The following is a 23,147-nucleotide window of genomic DNA, read 5'->3' on the forward strand; positions in this document are numbered from 1 at the left end:
AACACTGTCCTAAACTGATCTGCAGAAACAGACTGTTAAAAGGTATTTATGATGATTATGATTCATAAAGTGAATGAGTCTCAACACTTCAACTGACTTTAATTTCTCAAACAAGTCTTAATCTGACTCATTATTTTTAATGATTCACTTATTGATCTGATTGAATGGAGGAGAGGATGAGTCTGAAGATGTTTGGATTTGTTGCTCATTAATAAATAAATGGAGTTCTTTTTTAAAAAAAAAAACAATGAATCATTAACCAAAGTTCATCTTTTAAACATCACTAAAACACAGAGCTTCATCATTTTCTTTAAAAAACCTTTTCTGCTGCTAAATGTGGCAAATTTGTTTGTATTGGTTTTCTGTCAATCATTTATCTGTGAGCGTGTCACACATCTTTATTTTGTAAGAATGTGTAATAAAGGCAGTTTAATGAGCTTTTAATAAGGCTTTGTTTAAAGACACCCCCTCAGGTATTCTGTCTGGAAATTTAAAAACCTCATTATTCTGATCTGAATGTTTAACAAAGGGTGTGATCACCTGTACCATTCTGATTGCCCAGAATGAGAAATACTGAAAGGTGATGAAGAAGCCTAGTCGCAGACGTCAGGTGTCGGTTTACAGAAGCTCTATTTCTTAGTGAAAAACTTCCTGAAGACGCTCATTCTCGGCTTGTCTTTGTTCGTGCTGTCGTCTGTCACCTCGGGGGTCACAGTGGGGGGGTCCTGGGTGTGAGGAGGTGCAGGAGGGGGTACTAAAGGAGTCTGGCTTTGGCGGCTTTGTAAACCTGCAACAAATAACAATCAGACCAAACGTCCACCCAGGCTGAATTACTGCGAACGAGCAGTAACCTGCTGTGTTTCCTCACCTGTGGTCTTCCCCTCCCCTCCCTCAGGGTAGCGGTGTTTGTTGTAGTAGGTGTGGGGGGGTTTGGGAGGAGGCTGGCTCTCTGTGGATGACTGTCTCTCCAGGCTCTCAGGTCTCCTGTCCAGGGGTTTGGACGAGGCCAAATCGTCCGGAGCCTCGGCCAACTTCTCTAAACTCAGGTTTACAGATGAGGCTCTCCTGTACAACGACAAAGACTGGCTGAATGTCTGACATCAGAATGTTTTTCCTCTGATCCACAGTAAATGACATTTAATTATATCTGTCATATTGTGTGTCCTGTTTAGCTTAGCTTAGCACAAACACTGGTAGCAGGGACAAAACTGCTAGACAAGCTCATCAAATGTGAAATTTTCTACTCACAATTATCACAAAAAACCCCTAACAAACAGTTCAATCTTTTTGGAACTAGAAAGCATGACAGCCATCACATTATCAACAATGGGGGCTAAATCTTTAACTAATCTAACTGCTGTTGTGGTGTTTTGGGGGAGCGGGCTAGAGCGTGCAGGGGAGGGCGGCGCATTCGAATGAATTCAAATGAATTACGGGTCATTTTGAATTCATTCAATATTAACTTTTTGGAAAAGTGACGGCCCTAGCTGGGTGTGTGCTCTCACCCTGAGTCGTCAGAGTCGCTGCTGGCAGATTCAGGGCAGTTCTGGAGCTTCTTCACCCAGAGCAGCAGCAGCTCTCTGCTGGATGCTGCAAAAAGGTAGTGACTGCCATCCTCCAGTCTGACACAGCCGTACAACACACACACACACACACACACACACAACACAAAGTAAAATCAGGATTAAAAGGTCAGATCCTGTGTGTTCATTTCCAGTGAAGCTGTGATGATCCAGAGTTTGTTTGTTCACTTACATCAGTTTGAATGTGTTCTCCTTCCTCCTGTAGTAGGAGTTCTCCCTGCAAACTGCTCCGACCATATTGATAGGAGGCCACCTAGAGGTCCTCTGTGGAAACACAACACACATACTGATGAGTTTTAGGTTCTCTAGGTTGTATGTTTTCAGTGTTAGTGAAGCAGTGTTTTTTTTTATCCTACCTCTGCAGAAGCTGCTCGGTCTTTAAACAGACTGAGTGTTTCTCCCTCCAGAACAGCAAACACCTCCTCCCAGTGCTCCAGACCCTGCAGAAGACCAGACCAGACCAGCAGGAGACAATCAGTGACAAGAGGTTAAACTCTGTAATGTTATTGTCTGTTTCTGCCTGCACTCAGCATCATATTAATTATGATCACAGCTGATCAAACAGGCTCAATAAATATATATTGCGATTAATCAAAAACAGATGCTTTTCATGTCAGCTGAAGCATGACGCTGAATGTTTTTAAACAGATAAAATACTGGAACTGGAAAATGACTGCTGACTATGATAACCACTGCTCAGCATCAGCCACCTTTAACTTCCACATGTCTTTCAATTTCAATTTCTATGAAATCTGAACCACCTTTAGAAAACACTGACATGTAGTACACAGTGTACTCACTGGGGTACAATGTTACTGGTAGAGACGATTTTCAAATGCCATTTTCAAACGCTTGAAAAAATACATGTTGTTTCCTCCCCTTCCACTACACAGCCAAGAATGCAACAGCTGAGAGTGAGAGGTGTCCATCACTCCATACTCAACTTTCTGACTGTTTTAGTCACCATGATGGTTCTTACAGTGCACTGCATGTTTCCATACTAGTCTAGTGAACTCGCTTATTCAGAAGTACACAAACTGAGACACAGTCATCTCCGTCCTGTCTGATGAGACAAAGATGAGTGAGAAGTTTCTCACCTTGTTTCCTGCTTGTTTCAGCTTGATCTCCAGCGTCCCCTCCATCCTGATTGGCTGCACTGCTGTCACCTGACCACACAACAGGTGAGAGAGTGGCTGCCAATCAGGTTTCCAATAATCAAACATCACACATAATAATAATACTTTTCTTAATAAATCGGTTTGTTCTGATCTGTAAAGTTTGAGAATGAACAAGAACTTGTCTGACAGTTGTTACCTCGGCTGTGGGCTGGTCCTCCGATGGATCTAACGTCTTTTGTTGCTGTGGAAGAGATGGAGGTAACTCCCTTGCTGGAGGAGCAAGGCCAGGTGCATCAGTATTCTCAGCTGTGATTGGTTTGACAGTTGGGCAGTCAGGTGGTGTGACCTGTTTGTCAGTAGGTGGAGCTGGAGAGTCAGGAAGGTCAGGCTGTTCACTTATCGGTGATTCCAGGCTGGAGAGTTGTTTTCTCATCGAAGGTGCTGGTGATTCAGGGGGGGTCTGTCTCCCTGCGACAGGTCGGGGCGGTGGTTCAGTGGAAGCGACGAGCTGTCTGATTAGCGGAGGTGAGTCAGGTGGTGTGGCGGGCTTCAGGGGCTCAGAGTGGCGTCTGAACATCCACTCTGTGGAGGAGATTCTGGGCTTTGGAGCCAGAGGAGGTTTGGTTCTGGGAGGATGGACCTCCTCAGGAGGCTGTTCAGATGACAAGGAGACAGAGGTTTGAGGGGATAAGGAAAGTTTGGGGGAGGGTGGAGGTGATGGAGGACGTTTTGGAGAAGAGAAGTCGGTTGATGCTCTGAGAGGAGCGTCAGGATTTATGTTTGAGTGTCTAGTTTGACTTCTCCAGGGCTTTACAGTCGGGCTGGAGCTGGAACTAGAAGGAGGACTAGCTGAGTCTTCTTGAGCCTTCTTGTTGACGGTACTTTGCCTCCTGGAATCTGGATCAGGGTGAAGAGCCGGGCTCGGAGGGGGACTAGCAGAGGTGGTGAGACCATCTGTTTTCTTGTCTAGCACTGATGGTCTGATTGCTCTGTCTGTCTGCCTGCTGCTGCTGACTCTGCGGACGTTGTCTCTAGAGGAGGAGATCCACGGGGTCTTCGGATCTGACGGTTTACTCCTCAGCGATGAGACTCTGGCTGGAGGTCTCCTGTCCTGAAAGGTCCTTGTCCTCATTTCCATGAAGACCCAGTCTCTTCTCCCTCTGGGATAAAAAACGTTAAGATTCAGAACAAAGAGAAAATGGTGTCCATTCTTTGCTTCGGTAATGTTACCAACCAACCTGTGTTTTCTTCTTCTGTAGTGCGATGAAGCGGTCGCTCTGGGCCTGGATCATGGCCTCCAAGTCCTCCTGCCTCTTCAGGAGCTCCATTACATCCGACACAGAGTCCTGGAGGGGTCAAATGAACAAAACAATCAATCACCTCACTCTGTTTTTAGAAAGGTAAGGTCAACACATCCTTTACCTCAGGAGAAGTATGAATACCTCAGTGCATTCAAGAGAAAAAGAAGAGAAAAGAAAGAAGGAGGAGAAGGAGAAAGGTAGTCTACCGAGCTAAAATGAATTAGCTCGCTGTGGTCCTGACTTACCCCGTAGTCCTCGGCCATCAGAGTGTTTTCATAGGAGCTCAGCCAGCGCTCTGCCTGCTCCAGCTCCCTCTGCAGGAGCGAGATCTCCAGCTCCTCCTCATACAGCAGCCTGGTTTCCTCCCAAACCTTCTCCACCCGCGTCTCCAGCTCCTCCAGCTCAAAGACACGCTCCTCCACCTGGCAGGAGCAGGAGGAGTTACTAACAGACGCTTCTAACCTGCTTTGATTGTTCATGTTCGCATCTGCTGCTGCTCTGTTACCTCCTGCGACATGAAGCCTCCGTCCTCTATCAGTCGCCTTCCTTCCTCCTTCACAGCCTGTGATTTGTTGAGCTGCCTGTCGATCTGGACGCGGTACTCGTCGTGCTTTTTAATGAGCTGCTCCAGGTCAGCGCCCTCCACGCTCTGCACCTCCCCTCGCACCAGAGACAGCATCTCCTTCAGCCAGGCCCTGAGACACGAGACATGAAGTCAGACTGTTTCTGCTATGCTATCTCTGATCTGTAAACTCCAGTAAACTCCATCTTATTCTAAAAAATGTTTTGTTTCCACAGCAAAAGATGAAAAAGTAGGGCTGGGACATTAAACAACCTTGTTCAGGGATCACGATAAAATCTGTGTCGATGACCTGTCATGCAGCATCATCGTCAGACAAATGATAAAGTTATAATTTGTCTGTTGTTTTGTTCTGTTTACTGCTGAGATGTGATTTAGAACCTACATGAGTTCAGTCCAGTGCGATAAGTATTTCAGCACGTCCTCAGCTTGGCCCAGTCTAGCAGAGCGTTGGAAGGCCTTGTCCTGAATGCTGGTCCAGCAGGCCTCCAGCTCCTGCAGCCTCTGAGCCGTGGAGGATCTGAACTGAGGCTGCCGTCTGGTCAGGGCCCGGCCCTCCTCTCTCCTCCTGGTCACCTCTTCAGAGATCAGGACCAGGTCCCTCTGTCAGGAGACACCAAGCAGGCAGCAGATTTCAGTTTAAGCTATTTAACACGTTATTCTGCAATGAGTCGTCACGTCTGCACCTTCCTACCTCCAGAGCCTTGTGTTGTCTAAGCAGAGTCTGGATGGACTGCAGGTCATGGTCCTGGTCCTCCGAGTCCAGCACAGCCTCCTTCTCAGCCATCCAGCCCTTCAGCTCATCCACATCATGATTAAACTGATGAATCTCCCTCGCTGACTGCAGAGTCTGTAAGACAAAAGAACAGAACCATCACCACCTCTGTCCTCTCACATCCGAGTGTTAAACACCGGTGACCGGGTTGCACCTGCTCTCTGGTCCTGATGCAGCTGTAGAGGTCGTCCCACAGCCTGCTGAGAGCGTTGTCCCTCCTCCGGGCCTGTTCGTCCTGCTGCAGCCCTCGGCCCAGCTGCTGCACCGAAGTCAGCCTGCTCCGACCCAGACCGGACACCTCTGAGACCAGAACCTCCAGCTTCTTCTGAAGAACCTGCAGATGGAAGATGAAGAAGTGAGGGACACACTGATGGTAAGAAACTCCTGATTACTTGTGCAAATTCATTTGTATATGATGTTTCATGTCATGTTTGTATATGATTTTTTTGCTGATATTTGCTGAATACCCAAAAAAACCTCATGGCTCCAACCACAGAACATCCTGTTTTTACCTCCTGCACCAACAATACAACACCTTAACTTATATTATATTCATTATTTAGTTATTATATTAATCTTCTAAACTGTCTTCTAATCTTCTAACTGTTCATTAATGGCATAAACCTTTTACATAGACTAACTTCCTAAGTGTTTTCTCAGCTGGGCTGTAAACAGCATGAAGATAAAATCTTTAAACTTCCACACAGTTCATCTTGTTCTCATGTGACTCACCTCTACGTCCTCCAGATCTTGTCCGCAGTCCTCGGACTCGGCCACAGACTTCTTGGAGTTCAGCCATGTTTGTAGTTCTTTGGCCTCTCTCTCAAACACGTAGAGACGGAGCTGGTCTTCCAGGGCGGCACGGCGAGAGGAAGAGAGTCTGAGGAGAGTCTCGAAGCGTTCGAGGACAGCAGGGAGGGAATCGCTGACCAGGTGGCTAAGACACAGAGGGACAAAAAAAACGACACGTTTCCAGATATTTTTCTTAAATAAATAAAATGAACGAGCCACAATCAGACCTGGCCTCCTGAGCTCACTCCTGTTCTCTGTGTTTACCTGTTGGGATGTCCGAGGAGCTGCAGTGACGCTCCGCCCTCCTGCAGCCGCTCCACCGTCCTCCTCTGGGTGTCCAGCTCCACGTCCACAGAGTCCAGCTTCCTCAGCAGAGCCTCAGTCGCCTCCTCGCTCCTCCCACAGTCCCGAGACTCCAGACCAGCCCGCTGCTCCTCCAACCACAGCTCCAGCTCCGACACCTCCACACACACACAATTATATAAAGCTTATTAAAGCTGAAACAGCGAGCTGATCAATCCATCAGCTGATCGTTTGAGATGTTTTTAAAGCAACTAATTCTTTCAAACGTGTTTTGACTTTCTCTCTGATGATAAAAATCAAATAATAACAACAATAAGAGGAAGAAGGTGAAGAAGACGAACACATTTTACAGGATGTTTTCTGACAGTTATCAGGCTGCAAACCAACAAACGCGAATAAATCTGATTTGATTTACAATCACTGATCGCAGCTGGTTAAACACAGAGTCACACCTGAGCTTTTTATGCATCAGATCGACATCTGGAGCTTGTTAAACTCTGAATTCTGGATCAGGAGCTCCAGTATCTGGATCAGGTAGTTTGTTCCAACTCAGCTCATTCTCAGGTTGGAGCCACAGGTTTGTTAACATTAATTAGGCTTCATTAATGTTGTAAAATTAAATCAAACCCCGACACTAGACATGAGAGCATCTTCCATCAGTCAGCACGGAGAACTACGACCACTCTACCAAACCTCATCACAACAGGTTAGTTCCTGAATTCATGATTGGAATGAAAAGGATTGTTTTATCGTCCGTCCTGCGTCAGAGTTTTACCTCAGAGAGGAAGCTGTGGATGCTCAGCGCCTCCTGCAGGAGTCTCCCCTTCCTCTCGGCCTCCGTCGTCAGCTCCTCGTGGAGACTCTTCAGCTCCTCCAGACGCTCCCGGATATCGTGAGACGCAAAGTGACGTCCTCTGACCTGAGAGCGTTAAAATGTAACCCCCTTGTTTTTAATTCCTGACATTCTCACTTTAGGAGATTTAGCCCATGTGATTGGTTCCTCACCAAACTACGTCCCGCCTCCTGAACTGCCTGGACCAGTGGGGCGCGGCTCGAGATCTCTTGTATCACAGCCTGGAAAAGAATCATTTTTCAAAACGTTTTTCTTAGATGAGGGACCTCACGTCTCACCCACAGCTTTTCTTCTCAATAGAGGAATGAAGGACAAGTTAGTGTGTTTGTCACTGAAGTTTACCTGGTGTTTGTGGAGCAGCTGCTGGGTGCTGCTCAGGGAGCTGCCCCAGTCTTTAGCAGTGATGGAGGGCAGTCTGTCGCTCAGCCAGGCCACCTCCTCCTCCAGGTCCCTGTAGAACTGGAACAGGACCTGCCAGGCCTCCAGGGTTTCCCCGCGCCTCTGCAGGGGCTCCGACAGGCTGTTGTACCTGACGGAGCAGATGTGACGACACACAGTAACGTTAACATCCATGTTCCCGGGTGGCACCGAGTGAAACGATGCTGCAGACCTCCCCCAGTTCATCCGCTGGTACAGACCTATTGATGGTGTGGGCCACTCTGGTCTGGATCTCCTCAGCCAGGAAGTTTCCCTCAGAGTGGAAGGTCTTCGCCGTCTCCACCAGGTTCTGATAAATAAAAACACTCTCTGTTAACAGCTCAGGCCTGCAGAGTCGTTTCACCAAGAACACATGAAAACTGACAGTTCCTCGATCGTGACGGAGGAACTGCAGCAACATTAAAGGATAAGAACAACTGATGTGAACTAAATTCAGAAGCCGATGTTAACTATGGACCTGGATTCTGTCTCGGAGTCCGTCCACCTCCTGCTCCAGCCCCTGCAGAGCCTTCAGCAGCCTGTTAACAGACGGCAGGTCGCTCCCACAGTCCTCATTGGCCAGTTCCCTCTCCACCGAGCCCAGCCATTCCTCCATGTCATCCAGCGAACGCTGGAACTGCAGCGCCTAACAAGACAGACACATAGGATACACACAGTCTGTATACAGATGAAGTCAGGAAGGTTTTATTTTGCTGCCTGAGATGAAAGGAGGAGTACCTGATAGGCCTCCTGCAGCCGGGTCTTCTTCTCCTTACAGTTGTGGATCAGAGAGTCCCAGCTGTCCGTCAGCTCTCTGAGTCGAGGTCGAACCTTCACGTCAGCTGACCGAGACTCTGACAGCAGCTTCTCCCCTTCCTGAGAAACACACACACACACACACACACACACACACACACGCCGATCAGGTCAAACATGTTACCTGTCAGAAAACTCACATCTTCACCTACTTTCTACGTTTAAAGAGTAAAAACATGTTTCCTCTTAAAATGAACGACAAACCATCAGATCAGTCAAACCATGAAAAAACATCAGATTTTTTTTTTACTCTGGCTGCTCAAACACACAATGTAAAATCCAGAGTAGAAACCTACGTCATTACGACAGCAGTCTGTACAGACAGACACACAAATCTGATCTGATCAGTTGCAGTAAAAGTGTCTGAGAAACAATCCTGAATCTGAAGAAGCTGCAGAACTACTGATGTTTCTATTGTTTTTGTTTTTCAGTTTGTGTTTTTCTGTTTGTTGAGTTGTGTTTTTAAAAAGTCAGAAAATAAAACTAAACTGACACAAATTCATTGAGTTGATTTGTCAGTTTCTGTCATCTCAGTCTGATGCATCAACATACAACATGTACCTACGTATGTTATTTTCCACACACACTCATGTACAGCAGATCTCACACACACACACAAACACACACACACACACCTTGGTGAGTGTGTCCACTCTGTAGCGGTTGGCAAGGATCTCAGCCTCGAAGCTCTGATGTTTCAGCAGCTTGGCCTGAAGGTTGGTTGGTTCCCTCCAGCTCTCATCCAACGCCACGGCGTTACGCTCGTTCAGCCACACACTCACCTGGAAAACACACACAAACACACACACATTTAATAGACAAACCTGGAAAACACACACACACAGTAGATACAGAGTAGACAGCAGCAGACTCATCACTGATTTAAAACAAAGCAGATTAAAGTGCAGTGGAGTCCAGTAAACTGAGGCAGGGTAGAACACAGTAGATTACAGTAGAGTAGAGTAGAGTAGAGTACCTGGTAGCTGCTGGATAAGAACTGCTGCAGCTGCAGCGATCGATCCAGGGCTTCATGACGGGATCTGCTCTGCTGCTGCAGCTGACTCCGCCTTCACAGACACACAGGTGAGAGTGAGCGATTGTGGAGCGATAAACAAGCAATAATCAATCAGTCATCGTCTCATTAAACGTGTTCAAACTGTAGCTGTATTGTTTAATCACATTTTATTCATTCGTCATTTTGTTTCTTCTCCAGTCAACCTGCTCTGATGACTTTATTTCTAAGTTTAAAAACAGCAGCAAATGAAACCTTTACACATTATAAGCTACTGTTCAATATGAATTCATGAATCATGGATAAACAGGTGTTTTGTGACATCACGGTGACCTTCACCTTTGACCTTTGCCCATCACAATCTAATCACTTCATCCTTGAGTCCACCTGAACGTTTGTAACAGAAGAAATTCCCTCTCGGTGTCAGTGAGGTGAAAACACTCAGACATTTGAACTTTCCTTCGACTGCAGACGTGATGAAACAGAAGAAACCACCTGTCTGTACAGAGCTGGACTCTCAGTGTGGCAGGGATGTTGTTACCTGGCAGTGAGCGCTTTGCTCTTGGCTCTGATGTTGTCGGAGTCGTAGTGCCTCTGCTGGATCATCTCCTGGGCCAGTTTCTCCACCTGGTCCAGCTGGTCCACCTGAGCCTCCAGAGCCTCTTCAAACTGCGCCTGTTTCCGCTGCAGTGTCTCCACCTCCGTCACTGAGCTCTGAAAACACACAGAGGAAAACGCTGTGATGAACCTGAACATTTCCCCAAACTGAGCACATCTCCAAACGACATCTTTACCCCGACATCCTGATTGGACAGGAAGGCCTCCTTGTTGCTGAGCCAGCTCTCACACTGCTCCACAGAGGCCAGGAAGACCTGCAGGGTGGAGACCACATTAGAGACTCAGTCAGTATTATACTGTGCTCAGAAGAAGAGAGAGTCCATCAGTCTCTCAGTTGCACATTTCATATGCAGATAAACCCTGATCATGACCTGCAGGGTCCGAGCCCGCTGAAGCATCGTGGTGCGGCTCAGCCAGGCTCGGTCCAGTCCAGCTTTGGCTTCCTCCAGCTGGTTCAGAGCCTTCTGGATCTCTGCCTTCGCTCCATGCCCGGACCGGATCAGCCCGAGACCAAAGTCCCGGACATAGTCGATGCGCTCGGCACGGGCGTTGATCTCCGTCTAGAAACACACATTGATGGGGTTTAACGTTACGTCTGATCTAAGACCCTCCACACTGAGTTAGTGCAGCGCTCACCTTCCAGTCCTGATGCTCCATGATGAGCCGGTCTGCCTCAGCTCTGGTCTTGGGGAGACCTTTCTCTGCCATCTCGCTGCTCTGTTTCACACTCCACTCCAGCAGGAGGCGCTGGTTAGCTTTGAACAGCTGCAGCTGGTGCGCTTCCTGCAGCTTCTCCTTCCTAAACAAACAACGTTTCCCATGAGTCCATCTGTTAACTCACACTGTTTAACTACCTCTCAGCTTTCTGGAAAAGCTAAAGAATCATGGTGGGTGCGGTTAGCATCGGAGGTCAGAACTGGGAGTGACATCACCTACGAGTTAACAGCATTTCATTTCCAGTTAACATCTCAACATGTCCACAGATAAAAACTGAACAATACTACGTGTATGACTGACTTAATGTGAAATCTGACTTCAGGGGATTCCAGTTGACACTTCCCTGAGCTCCCGGTACAACTGGAAGGCATCATCATTTGCACATCAAAAGAGAAGAGTGTAATTTTCAAACTGGAAGAACCAAGAATCTTAACGAGCAGCAGGAAGTGAGAGAAGACTTTACCTTTCTGCCAATAATAAAATCCCCCTCACCTGTGTTTGACCTCTTGGTCCAGAGTCTTCAGAGCTTTCTGAACCTCCTTCTGTTTGTTCTTCAGCTTGTCGCTCATCACGGATCGAGCTGCCAGGTGATCTGACACCTCCTTCTCCAGAGCCTGAGGAGGTCAGAGTGATACAGTCAAACCCTAAAAGTCCTCAGTGTTATTCTGATGTCCAATCTATAAAAGTTAAGTTACCTTTGACCTCTCCTGGATGACCCCAGCCTCTCTCTCCATTTCCTCATGGCGTCTGATCAGGTTCTCTACGCTCTCCACATCAAAACCACAGTCCTGGCCCTGCAGCAGCAGCATCTACAGGGACACACAACAACCTTCATTACCAGGAAACAACACGTGAACCTGACGTGGTTTGCAGGTGGAAACAGATGACCGACCTTCTCGTTGGCTCGGTCCCTGACCTCTTCCAGCTCTCGGATCAGGGCGTGGATCACCAGCGCCCCTTCCAGCTTCTTCTTGTAAGCGTTCAGATCTCCATGAAACTTACTCCACCTGTTAAAGACGAGACATTTAGTGGCGAACTGAGAAAACCGTCCACAGAGGAGTGATCGAAGGTGAGTGTTACCTGTCGTTGAGTCCCCGTCTCCTCTGTTTGACGGTCGCCAGTTCGTCAGCACTCTGTCTCTTCTCCAGCCTGGCTGCCAGTCTGTTGATGGCCGTGATGTGGGCGTCATCCACCGTCACTTCCTACAGATCAGATAAACGGTCAGTACTGCAGCACAGTGTGAGCGGTCACAGATCAGGAGCCGCTCCACCGTCGACTCACCCCATCTCCACTTCCCCTGAACTCGCTGAGTTTCTTCAGCAGCTGAACTCCATGTTCATAGTCCTTTCCAACATCTCCAACATTAATCATCACCTCCTGAAACACAGACAGGTCAGTTTCGTGTACTCCAACAGGTGGTGGTCTCATGTGGATCAGAATGGTTTTCCTACCTTGTGTCTGATCCAGGCCTCCACCTCCTCCACCTTCTGCAGGAACTCAAGGAAGTCTCTGTTGTCTTCCAGAGCTTTCCCTCGGGTGGCCACGGCCTTCTTCAGCTCCTCCCAGTGCAGCTGCAGAGTGGCTGTGCTCCTCTTCACCTCCTTGGACCTGGGGTGATGAAGGGAGACCAGCTCCTCCCCGGCCTGGAGGCAGCAGAACAAGACTGAGGTCTGCACACTGACATTCCAAACGTTTCACATCCCATCGTGTCTTATTTCATCCTCTCATTCAGTTTCCTAATGTCTGATCTCATCTTTTTATCCTCTGACGTCCCATCTTGTATCATGGTGTCAGGTCATTACTTCTCACTGCATCTTTTGTGTTTCTCAACTCACCTCACTTCATCTGATCTGATCTCGTCTCCTCTCACCTGCAGCACAGAGGCGATGATCTCGCTGTGAGCCAGGATCTCGGCCTCGAACACCTGATGTTTCTGGAGGAGTTTCATCTTGGTCTGCAGATTGCTGAGGTCGGCCTTACCATCCTCCGCCATCTTTTGCATCCGCTCGGACACCCACTCCTCAGCCTGACAGATGGAGGGGCAGATAAAAACACAAACAGGACAACGGGTTGGTAAAATTCTACACAACATCTCTGGAACCTTCCAGCCTGCAGGCACTGCTTAGATTCGAATACCTGGGTGACGTCTCGGTTGAAGACACACAGCATCCTGGAGAGCTCGAGCTCCTCCTTGCGTTTGACGGACAACTCCTTGATCCTGTCCCGTCTCTGGAGGAGGACTTTAAGTTTGCTTTGAACCTTTCCACTCTTCTCTCTGCTCAGCTGCTTCTTCAGCTGGTCAGCCAGCTCCTTCAGAGAGGACAGCTGCACCAAACACAGGGAGGTAATAACATCAGCACCTTAAACCCACTGTAAAGGAACGGCCTGAATAAAACAATAACGACCAACATTCAACCTTACAAACGTCGGAGCTGTGAATATTGAACGTCGTGTTTTGTTTTAGGGAGCTGCAAGTCTGCCACAGATTTGATGTTTATTTCATGTTACTACAGCTGAAGCAGTCTCTGAATATCTCTGGGTTTTGGGACAAAACAAGTGACGTCCTTGGTTAGCTGCAGCCCAACACTGTAGTACCTTGTCGTCCTGTGAGCTGAGCAGCTTCTCAAAAGCTTCGTGACGTTTTATCAAACCCTCCGTTTCGTCCACTGTGTTTCCCAGAGTGCTGTTCTGCAACAGGATCTGCAGAGACACAGCAGAGGATTTACCAGAGAGACAGATAATTATTGTCTTCCTTTGGAGAGCAAACATAAAGATGAATGTACCTCCTGTGAGCTGGAGATCTTGTCCATGCTGCTGACATCCCTGTAGAAGACCTGCTCCAGGTGGACGGTTTCTAACCAACTCTGTTTCTTGTTCCACTGATCCTCCAGTTTGTCTCGCTCCGCCTGCAGGGCATCAAGCTTCTCCAACACCTGAAGTAACCACAAGGAAAAATAAACACCTCCGTCACCAGACCGGACCAGAAAAGACCTCTGGACCATAACAACAATCTAAAACTGTCCTCGCCTCCTTCCTGTTGCTCCTGTCCTGTGTCTGCAGCTCTTCTCCCATGTCCAGAGCCTGCTGGTAGGTCTCCTGTCTGGCCTCCATCTCGGCCCACAGCTGCTGGTGCTGAGCGAGCTGGAGGTCGGCTGTGGCCACGTCGCTGATGCTCTCCTCAGCGGCCATCGCACCGATCAGCTGGCTGCACCACAGCAGGTAGTCCTGCGCCTGGAGAGTACAGAGAAACACAGGTAAGACCTGACATATGGGAAGCTGATTCATTCGTCCATCCCGCTGCCCTCACCGTGTTCAGGAACAGGTATCGCTGACACGCCATCTTCAGCTCCTCCTCCCTCTGCTCAGTGTGAAGTCGTAGCTCCTCCCACCGCTCCACCACCTGCTGCTGCACGTCGTGGAGGCGGGTCTTCAGCTGAGGTGTGCAGAGATCCAGGACGGGGTCGACGGCGTCCAGCTGCTCCTGCAACTGCAACACACACACATCGCAGGCAGAACGTTGAGAGACCTCAGACTGACGGAAAATCACTTCTGACTGATCATCATTAATGTCTGTGTGTCTGCACCTGTTGCTCTGTGGCGGCCAGCTCGTGCAGCAGAGCCTCATGTTTCCTCAGCTGTGACATCACTCCTCGGAGATCCTTCGCCACGTCGTCTGGGATGCTTTTCTGTCGTTCCTACGGAGAGAGGGAGCAAAGAGAAGTTAAGACTTTGAGGCTTCAACAGGAGTCAGCTGGAGGAACTGATGTGTGAACAGAAACCTGGATGAGCGTCAGCGCGTCAGACAGGTCTTGGTAGAAGCGGTGACATTCCTCAGCTCTCTGCAGCTGATCCTGACGCTCTCTGGCCACACCCTTCAGATCCTCCCAGCATGCACTGCAAACAAACAATGTCAGAATTAACACAAAGACAGAGGGACAGTACAGAATGGATAAAAGAACTAATTATGAGATAAGCAGCTAATTCTAAACCTTGTAGCTGAACCTCAGTGTGTTAGTGTGTGATGTACCTGAGCTGCTGCAGTATTTCTCTGACTGCGGTGCTCTGTGGGTGTTTATTGCGGATAAGTTGAGCAGCCACGTTGCTGCAGCTCTGCAGTCGCTCCTCTCCGACCTCCAGCTGCTTCAGGAAACCCTCAAACTTCCCACGAAGCAGCTGAAGCAACAAACACAGAGACTCTTTACATTGACGTTCACATCTTTAACAGTCTTTAACATGTAACTATCAACAGAACAATAAAACGGTTCAGAGGTTTTAGGCTCTTTAGACGTTTAGATTCTTCTCCATTATCCGGAGGCGTCTGATCGATTCCAGATTCATTCTGCAACAGGACACTGAGTTCAAACACACAATTCGAGTCATAAAGAACTATTTTCCGATGGTCTGAATGGTCTTCATTCTACTTTTACTGCCTAAAGTCTGCACAGTACTAAATCTATTGATCTGTGGGACTCTGGTTAAAGAGATGTAACCTGAACATGTTGGTAGTCGTTGCCCAGGTCCTGAGACTCTGCTGTCTGTCTCTGCTGGTTCATCCAGTCCTCCAACTCTGAGGCTTCTCGTCTGAACTCATGGAGATGAAGGACTTCCTTTAACCTCTGACCCCTGACAGGAGACACATGGGCAGTAAGACACATGTGTAAAATAAGACCCTGGAGGACCTGTGATGGTATCTGAGTATTTGCGTTCTGGACCTTTACCACCTCCTCTCCGTCTTTACCTGAGAGCAGCCTGGTGCTGCAGCTGCTGGTTCAGGCTGCTGAGGTGGCTGTAGGGTCTGCTGAGCTCCTCCAGACTCCAGTTCTGAACCGCCTGCTCCACCTGGTCTCCCAGCTCCTCCACTTCCACCTCCAGCACCTCCAGCTGGCCCTCCAACACCTGCAGAACCGGGAGGGTTTTACTGATCAACAACAGGTGATGGCACCAGAAGGCCATTGGTTATAACTCCAGTTGACGTGAACAGTGGTCACAGCTGTCAAAAAACTAGTGCTAGTTTACCAAAAAGGTTCCAAATCCAGCTGTAAATTTGTGTCAGATCATTCAAACACCTCTGGGTTTATCACTTCAAAATATATCAGTTATAACAGTTTGTTAGAGGTTCCTGGAAACATCTGGACCTTCGCTTTGATGAGGAGTTCCACAGGGAACGATCTGAGATCCCCTGTCGTAGTGAAGTTCAGACCTTTCAAAGTGTGCGTTGTACCTGGTGTTTGCTGAGGAGACTCTGAGTGGCCAGTTGGTCTTTGCCATAGTCATCAGTGTTCACCAGACTGAGCGTCTCAGTGAGCCTGGACTCCAGCTCTGAGCAGTCCAACAGCAACTGGACACAGATCACATTGGACAAATTTCAGACCTCATCATTTTCCTTCTGTAATCAGGGTTAATGTTACTTTCAGAAAGGACAGATCTAAAACCTTAGAGGAAGAAAAGGCAGCCTAAACAACACTTCAGTCTGTGAGGTGTTGTTATCTCACTGCAAACTTAACTGTTCTTCCAGTAAAACACTAAGAAATCATGTAGATGAGACCTGACAAGAGTTATTTACAATGAGGTAGTAAATAGACGTTTTTATGAGAAAGTAACAAACTAGTATCATCAGCAACAAGTGACGTAACACTGTGTCATTAATGAAGTTGAGGAATAAAAGTGGTTCAAATACGGAGCCCTGTGGGACGCCACAAGAAACTCATATTAGACTTCTGATTAGTGACATAATCTCCTGTCACTTTCATAGTTTTCACAGTTTCTCCTTTTTTGTCACAGTCTCAGCTGACAGAGGGGAAAGTAATGGACATTCACTTCGCTGTTCCATATTCTGCTTCCTTCCATTCAAAACAGTAATCACACCTGTTCTCTCGTGACGGCCTTGCTCAGGTGAGCTGCTCTCCTGTTGCACGTCTCCTGCAGCTCCTCCCACTCTGCCTTCAGTTGGCTGCACCTGTAAAAACAGCAGATACATGAAGTAAAGATGAATAACAGAAGAATATTGGACATAAAATCCACAGTCAACACTGAAGAGAAAAACAGGACCACCTGTGGAGAACTTCCTCTCCGTCTGATCTGCTGGATTTGGCCAAGCTCCGGCCCTTCTCCAGGACGTGGTTCAGGTGTTTTTGGTGGGCGTTCACTTCAGCCTGTAACTCCTAGATAAAACACACACAGAGGCCTGGTGTGAGCAGACAAACTGGATCTTCACATGTAACGAATCAGTTTTACTTTCATCATTATCATTATCACATTCAAGCTGTTTAGCCGTCATCCAGCTGGTACCTTGTGTTTCTGGATCAGGCTGATGGCTCCAGCCAGAGACTTGTCGTATCCTGTGGATCCAGAGGCAGGAAGGTGTTCTGAGATCCAGCTGAGCTCCAAGTCCACATCGTGATAAAACTCAAACAGCAGCACCGACGCCTCCAGCTGAGCTCGACGCCGGTCCAGAGGCTTCTGGAGGGATTTGAACCTGCGGCACAGACAGGAGAGGGTTATGGTTCAACAGCTTTTACATTTAGACGCCTGAACTGCTCCAGATTACGACATTAGTCTCATCAGTGCCGTGGACTCACAGAGTGAGGTAAGTGTCGGTCTCCTGGAGGATCCTGTGAGAGTCAAAGTGGTTGGAGGCGAGGTGTTTGGCCCTGCTAACGATGGAGTTGATCTTCTCCGCCAGCTCCTTGGCCTCCTGCTCCAGCTGCTGATGCTCCTTCACACACAAACACAACAGTTACTGACAGGGACCATCCCCACAGTAACGAGGCAGACCCACCTGTAGACTTTAATCTCTCAACTGTCCAAAGATCAGACAGGTGTTGCATCGGTGTCCTCACCTTCAGCAGCTGTCGACTGGATCGCAGGTCGTGACCTTTGGCGGCGTTGTTCAGCATCCACTGGATGGCTTCAATCTTCAGTTTAGCATCCTGAGGAGGGAACGGATGAGTTTACTAAGACTAATGCAGTAAACACTAAGGTACACAGCTGTTAGTCAACACTAGCAGTCTGTTAGCTGGTGAGTGAGTCAGGTGTGGGACAGGTAAAGGTTAGCTACAGTCAGTAACTCAGCCAGGTGTTTCTTTACCTGCAGCAGCTCCATCAGTTGCTCCTGCTGCCCCGCCTGTCTCAGCTTGTCTCCTCTGTCGGCCATCTTGTCCTGGAGTCTCCTCCAGAGGCTGCTGAGCTGAGTGGACTTCCTGCTGATGCTCTGACTGTTGTAGTGCTCTTCAGCAATCATCTCCTGTCCCAGCTGAACAGGTGCATGTGAAAAGTGACAGGTTGGTAAAGTAAATGTAAAAGTAAATGCCTTTGTAGCTGTTGCCATTGGAAACAGTTGTCAGTGCAGAGGAAGCAGAGGGCTGTAGTTTACCTGAACCAGTCTGTCCAGCCACACCTGGTTAGCCTTCATCTCCTTCTCAGCTGCCTCATGTCTCTTCAGCTTCTGCAGGACGTTGGTGGGGTCGCGGTACGACTCGTCCTCGGCCACCTTAAACTTCTCCTCCATCCACAGCAGCAGCTCGTCTGCATCCCTCTGAAACTCCTGCAGCACAAAACAGCATTTCCATGGCAGTAAACATCAACGTGTTATGGATCCAGGTCTGTCAGGTCCTATCCTCCTGCACTGCAGATAAATATACGAACTAACTCTGTAGTTTCTTTTTCAGATCAGCGACTCAGACAAAGACTGAAACTGGTCCTGGGTCTGCTCATGGTGAGATGATACCTGGTATTTGTTGGAGGCCAGCAGCAGACTCCTCCTCTCCCTGCAGCTGTCTCTCAGCCTCCTGTTGGCCCTCTGGATGCTCCTGCTCCTCTCCTTGATGCTGAAACATAAACTCAGGATTTTTAAAACAGAATTACAGAACAGTTACATCAGGTCTAAGTACCATACATGCAGGTAACGCAACTGGAGTGGGGCCGATAATGGTTTCATAATCGTGCCCCACCTTTGTGAATTAATTTCGGTGGTTTTATAGTGAGTACAGACGCTGACATCTCTGTTCTCTTACTGTTTTGCAGCGTAGTGTTGTTGGTTGATGAGTTTCTGACTGCGCTCACTGAAGTGATCAACTCGCTGGTCCAAAGCCTTCAGGAGTCCTTCCAGCTCCTCCTGCCGACCCAGCAGACTGTGGACACTGTCCACTGAGTCCTGCATCAGTAAACATTGAGATATATTCAGTATCTGCAGACGTTTGTTTTCATGTCTCACGTCAGTCTGATCAACTGAAGTCAGCTTTCTCTTTGAGGTGGACTGACAGATGAGAGTGAAGCCTCCTCACCCCGACGTCTCTGACCCTCAGTCGGGCTTCATGTCCGGACAGCGCCGCCTCGATCCGGTCTCCTTCCTGGTTCAGCCTCTGGAGCTCCAGCCCCTCCTCCAAATGCTGCTTCCTGCTGGTCCACATCCTGTCCAGCTTGGACCAATCAGCAGTGAGATTGTCCAGGGTTTGCTGGATGTCGACGCCACCCATCGTCCTGTTAGAGCCCTGCTGAAGAGATTTCCCCAACTTCTCCATCTCCTGCATCCTGAGAAAACCAAGCACAGGGAGATATCCAGCCTGTAATTTTTCATCCACACTGGGAATCAATCCATTCAAATAAAAAAATGAATAAGAGTTAATAAAAGGCATGAGGCTAAATTATTTTGTTTTAATATTGGCAGCTCTGGATATCCATACATGATTAGATGAAACTTGTCGTGTCGGCCTACTACACATCCAGGCCACAGTGATAACCCGTGTTTTATTGTGGCGGTACCTCCTGACTCCTGCTCCCTACCTCCTCCTCTGCTCCTCCATCTCCAGCCGGAGTTCCTGGTGTTGTTCCAGCAGGGCGACGGCCGAGGCCACGTCAGCGGCCGTCTCCACTTGCAGGAGGCGGTCCTGCACCGAGCCCACCCAGCGCTGCAGCTCTTTGGCTTGCTGCTGGAAGCTCTGCAGCCTGCGGGCCTCCTCCAGGAGGCGCTGTCTGTCTGCAGCCTGATGCTTCACCTGAGAGACAACAGGATAGGACTCATATCATTTCTGAGGGTTGTCAGAAATGATATTCTGCAGAGATTGAAGCTGACATTACTGCTAATGATTCCATGCTGAAAGATATTTAAACAGCTCAAATCGTAAGAGGCTAAACTTCTCCGGTGAAGTCGTTCACAGATTCATATCTTAAGTTTAGTACATCTGCTGCCTTCATGTATATGAGCCATAATCAGAGACACATTCCTTGTGTGATGATGATATCGGTCACTGAGATACAACCAGTGCAGGTCATTATTTCTTCTGTAGGAGCAGAGAGAAGAACCTGAAGGTTTTTCTTTCTTGTCACCACTCACTCTGTTACTGGTGGAGCCATCTCAGTCTACAGAGGACACCTCACTTGAACTCAAACCTGTTTCAGCAGAGCCTCCAGACCCCGAACCTCCTCCATGATGGCTGCACTCTCTGCCGGACTGCAGTCCTGCTTCCTAACACAGGAAGTGACATCATGGACGAGGAGATACAGTTAATCTCTATCTAGCTCACCTCAGCTGGTAAACACAAACAAACATCTAAACATGGCTGTGTTTATATTCTTCTGCTTTGTCTTTTTTAATCCGTTTTTTTTTTTACAGTGAAACAAACTCATAGTTTTTCTGTCTACTCTGACCCGTACATCTTGGCGATGCTCTTCAGGTAGGTGATCTTGGCCTCCAGAGCCTGGATGTCTCTGAGGGCCTGAACCTGGTTCTTCTCCTCGTTCAGCAGGGTGAAGGAGCTGCAGCCCATGTCCACGACGTCGAGCTGGGACAGCTGACCCTGCAGCTGAGCTTTGGCCTCCTCACAGCTCTGCAGGAAGGACTGCACGTCTGCCGTACTCAGCAGCTCGTGTCCCTTCTCGTCCTTCAGCTGCTGGATCCGATCCCACCTGAGGATCAGAGGGAGAACGGGTTCAGTTCTTTAGCTCTGATGGTTTGTAGCAAGGAAATAAAGATGGACGACACATCTCCACCTCCTCCCACTGTACTAATACGGGTTTATGACCTCTACTGCAGCCAGCCAGCAGGGGGCGATCAAGATATTTTGTCTTCACTGGTTTGTACCTGTTGGAGATCGTCCTCTGTCTGGCCTGGATCTCTCTCTGCTTACTGTGCCGACTCCTCACCAGCTCATCCGCCATTTTGATGATGTCATCCAATTGGCCACGCCCACTGGCCAACTCAGTCAGGAAGTTCTAAAACAGGAAGTCAACGTCAACACAGGCTAATTCTGTGAGCTAAGGCAGGACAGCATGGCCAAACATCTTATTACAATGTAAACATTATACGTTTATAATTTAATATCACAATATATATATATATATATATATATATATATATATATATATATATATATATATATCCAATAGAGAAAAACAAGAGCCATCAGAACCTGGTTCTAAACGAGTAAAACCACATATTTTTAAGTTCAGTGTTGTTATGAACAGGCTGAAGATTAGCATTAACTGTAAATAACTGATGAGCCTAATTAGCCACTTATCTATTATTTAATCAAACTTAATCTTTTTGCTGCTGAGGATTTTTTTGTGAAAACCTGAGGTCATTTCATCCTCAGAAAGAGAAGAAGAGGATTTTTTAAAATGCTGAACTCATTCTTGAAGTTATGTTTTTTGAACCATGTAATGTAAAATCTTTACCTCGTATTTGGCCTGCACCACACCCAGGTTGTCAGCGTCGGTGCTGAAGGTGTCCAGGATGTTCTCTTTATCCTCCATCCACGACTCGAACTCCTGGCAGCTGTTGTAGAATCGGTGCAGACGCAGTGTCTCCTCCAGACGTCTCGTCTTCATCTGAAAACACAAAACAAGGACAACAAATCTGAACCTTATAATCTGGTATTTTATAATCTTCAATCACAGCTGGGATTCCTCCAGACTACATCTCCCATGCTGCCCCTCCCTCACCTTGACCAGGTTGTACAGGGAGTTGTAGTCCTGGTCCAGTCCGGTCTGCGTGCTCTCCACAGTGTCTCTCTGGTACTGTGGGTCTGGCAGCCCTGTTGTCTGGATCTCAGTCGTGCTGCGACGCATCGAGCGACTTCGTCTCGGACAACTCAGCTTCCTGCTCGAGCTTTCTGGCACGCCACTGGTGGAGGTGGGTGGGGGGGCAGTCTGAAGAGGGTGAGGAAGACGGGAGGACATTAAGTTAATGAAGTTAACTTTAATGGTCAGGTAGTAGATTTATACTGTTTTAAAATCGACTGCGTCTACAACTCTTGCACCTCTTTTGAGGCATAAAAACTGGATTTGTATGTGTTTTACATGCAATTTCCTAAACTTCCACACAGTAGGTAATGTATGGAAGTATTAATGAACAATACAAGTAGTTTTTTATACAGTATATGTAATCTATCTTTGGTTTGATTTCTCTTCACTCTTAAATTTCTTTTAGACATGTTACCGTATGGTTTGATGAAGTTCGTTTCTTTCAAACCAACTCGTCAGAAGCTTTGATATGTTCTTGTCACAGAATGTTTCAAATTTTTAACACAAAAACATAAATTTTATCATCAGCAAATAAAATTAATTTCAGTGTTTTGAAAGCTTTTCATATATTATTTATGTATAAAACAAACATTAATGTGCCAAACATTGAACCCTGAGGAACGCCACAAGTAACAGTCAATAAGTTTGAATTATTATTATTTATCTGAAAATATCAAAGATCTATTCATCTACATCTAAGATGACTGATCATTACACACTGATTTAAAGGTTATTAATCATTGTTACTGATTATTGATCGTACAGCGGCTGGGAGCAGGGTCAGGTAGGTTTTGGGGATGAGCTGCTGGTTTCCTCGGCCGTCTCTGGCCAGGACTCTGTCTCCGTCCGGCTCAGTGCTGATGATGGTTACGATCTCGTTACGGTCCCATGGAAACTGGCCTGAACAGAAGACAACAATCAGTTCATACAAGATCCCAGGAGTCCTGCAACACCTTCTCACAGAGGCCTGTATGATGTCTGTGACAGTGCCACAGATCAGACCTGCAGTACCTCTGCTGTATCTGAAGCGGACCTTGGCCTTGGTCTCCTCACTCTGAGGGGGGGTGCCCCTGCCAACCTTTGCACTAGGCGATGATGCTGTAGTGGCTGACTCCTCCTCCTCTCCAGACGAGTCGCTGTATTGGATCATTTTACTCTGCGGAGGCTCCGCCTACACAGGTAGAATCAGAGTCAGGTAAGTTTTTTACAGAAACAGTCAGATGACTGAAACAGTCCGTACTCA

At 47.7% G+C, this 23,147-nt stretch overlaps 1 protein-coding gene across 1 annotated transcript in view; it reads right to left on the reverse strand.

Annotated features, from left to right (window-relative positions):
- Positions 1-238: 238 nt before the first annotated feature.
- The window catches only part of sptbn5 (spectrin, beta, non-erythrocytic 5), a 34,845-nt gene continuing 11,936 nt past the window's right edge, over positions 239-23,147 (reverse strand). Inside the window, 64 exon segments of the mRNA XM_051078194.1 lie at positions 239-787; positions 869-1,065; positions 1,506-1,622; positions 1,756-1,847; positions 1,940-2,023; positions 2,681-2,749; positions 2,898-3,815; positions 3,817-3,861; positions 3,940-4,047; positions 4,248-4,424; positions 4,508-4,697; positions 4,968-5,185; positions 5,277-5,432; positions 5,512-5,691; positions 6,090-6,294; positions 6,414-6,610; positions 7,228-7,371; positions 7,458-7,526; positions 7,648-7,834; positions 7,944-8,032; positions 8,201-8,368; positions 8,461-8,598; positions 9,174-9,320; positions 9,515-9,605; positions 10,092-10,264; positions 10,345-10,422; positions 10,540-10,728; positions 10,805-10,967; positions 11,378-11,499; positions 11,581-11,694; positions 11,778-11,892; positions 11,966-12,087; positions 12,167-12,262; positions 12,337-12,528; positions 12,756-12,911; positions 13,022-13,210; positions 13,481-13,585; positions 13,669-13,818; positions 13,913-14,116; positions 14,193-14,372; positions 14,470-14,580; positions 14,665-14,779; positions 14,913-15,058; positions 15,376-15,508; positions 15,624-15,781; positions 16,107-16,223; positions 16,751-16,841; positions 16,937-17,046; positions 17,174-17,360; positions 17,464-17,600; positions 17,725-17,814; positions 17,973-18,137; positions 18,258-18,428; positions 18,612-18,711; positions 18,898-19,037; positions 19,168-19,414; positions 19,667-19,878; positions 20,273-20,348; positions 20,537-20,788; positions 20,964-21,094; positions 21,557-21,709; positions 21,824-22,030; positions 22,668-22,804; positions 22,916-23,075. Of these exon segments, the coding sequence (XP_050934151.1) occupies positions 630-787; positions 869-1,065; positions 1,506-1,622; positions 1,756-1,847; positions 1,940-2,023; positions 2,681-2,749; positions 2,898-3,815; positions 3,817-3,861; positions 3,940-4,047; positions 4,248-4,424; positions 4,508-4,697; positions 4,968-5,185; positions 5,277-5,432; positions 5,512-5,691; positions 6,090-6,294; positions 6,414-6,610; positions 7,228-7,371; positions 7,458-7,526; positions 7,648-7,834; positions 7,944-8,032; positions 8,201-8,368; positions 8,461-8,598; positions 9,174-9,320; positions 9,515-9,605; positions 10,092-10,264; positions 10,345-10,422; positions 10,540-10,728; positions 10,805-10,967; positions 11,378-11,499; positions 11,581-11,694; positions 11,778-11,892; positions 11,966-12,087; positions 12,167-12,262; positions 12,337-12,528; positions 12,756-12,911; positions 13,022-13,210; positions 13,481-13,585; positions 13,669-13,818; positions 13,913-14,116; positions 14,193-14,372; positions 14,470-14,580; positions 14,665-14,779; positions 14,913-15,058; positions 15,376-15,508; positions 15,624-15,781; positions 16,107-16,223; positions 16,751-16,841; positions 16,937-17,046; positions 17,174-17,360; positions 17,464-17,600; positions 17,725-17,814; positions 17,973-18,137; positions 18,258-18,428; positions 18,612-18,711; positions 18,898-19,037; positions 19,168-19,414; positions 19,667-19,878; positions 20,273-20,348; positions 20,537-20,788; positions 20,964-21,094; positions 21,557-21,709; positions 21,824-22,030; positions 22,668-22,804; positions 22,916-23,075 (10,038 nt within the window). The 3' untranslated portion in view covers positions 239-629.

Source organism: Lates calcarifer, linkage group LG19 (assembly GCF_001640805.2).
Source record: "Lates calcarifer isolate ASB-BC8 linkage group LG19, TLL_Latcal_v3, whole genome shotgun sequence".
Classification (NCBI taxonomy): Eukaryota; Metazoa; Chordata; class Actinopteri; family Centropomidae; genus Lates; species Lates calcarifer.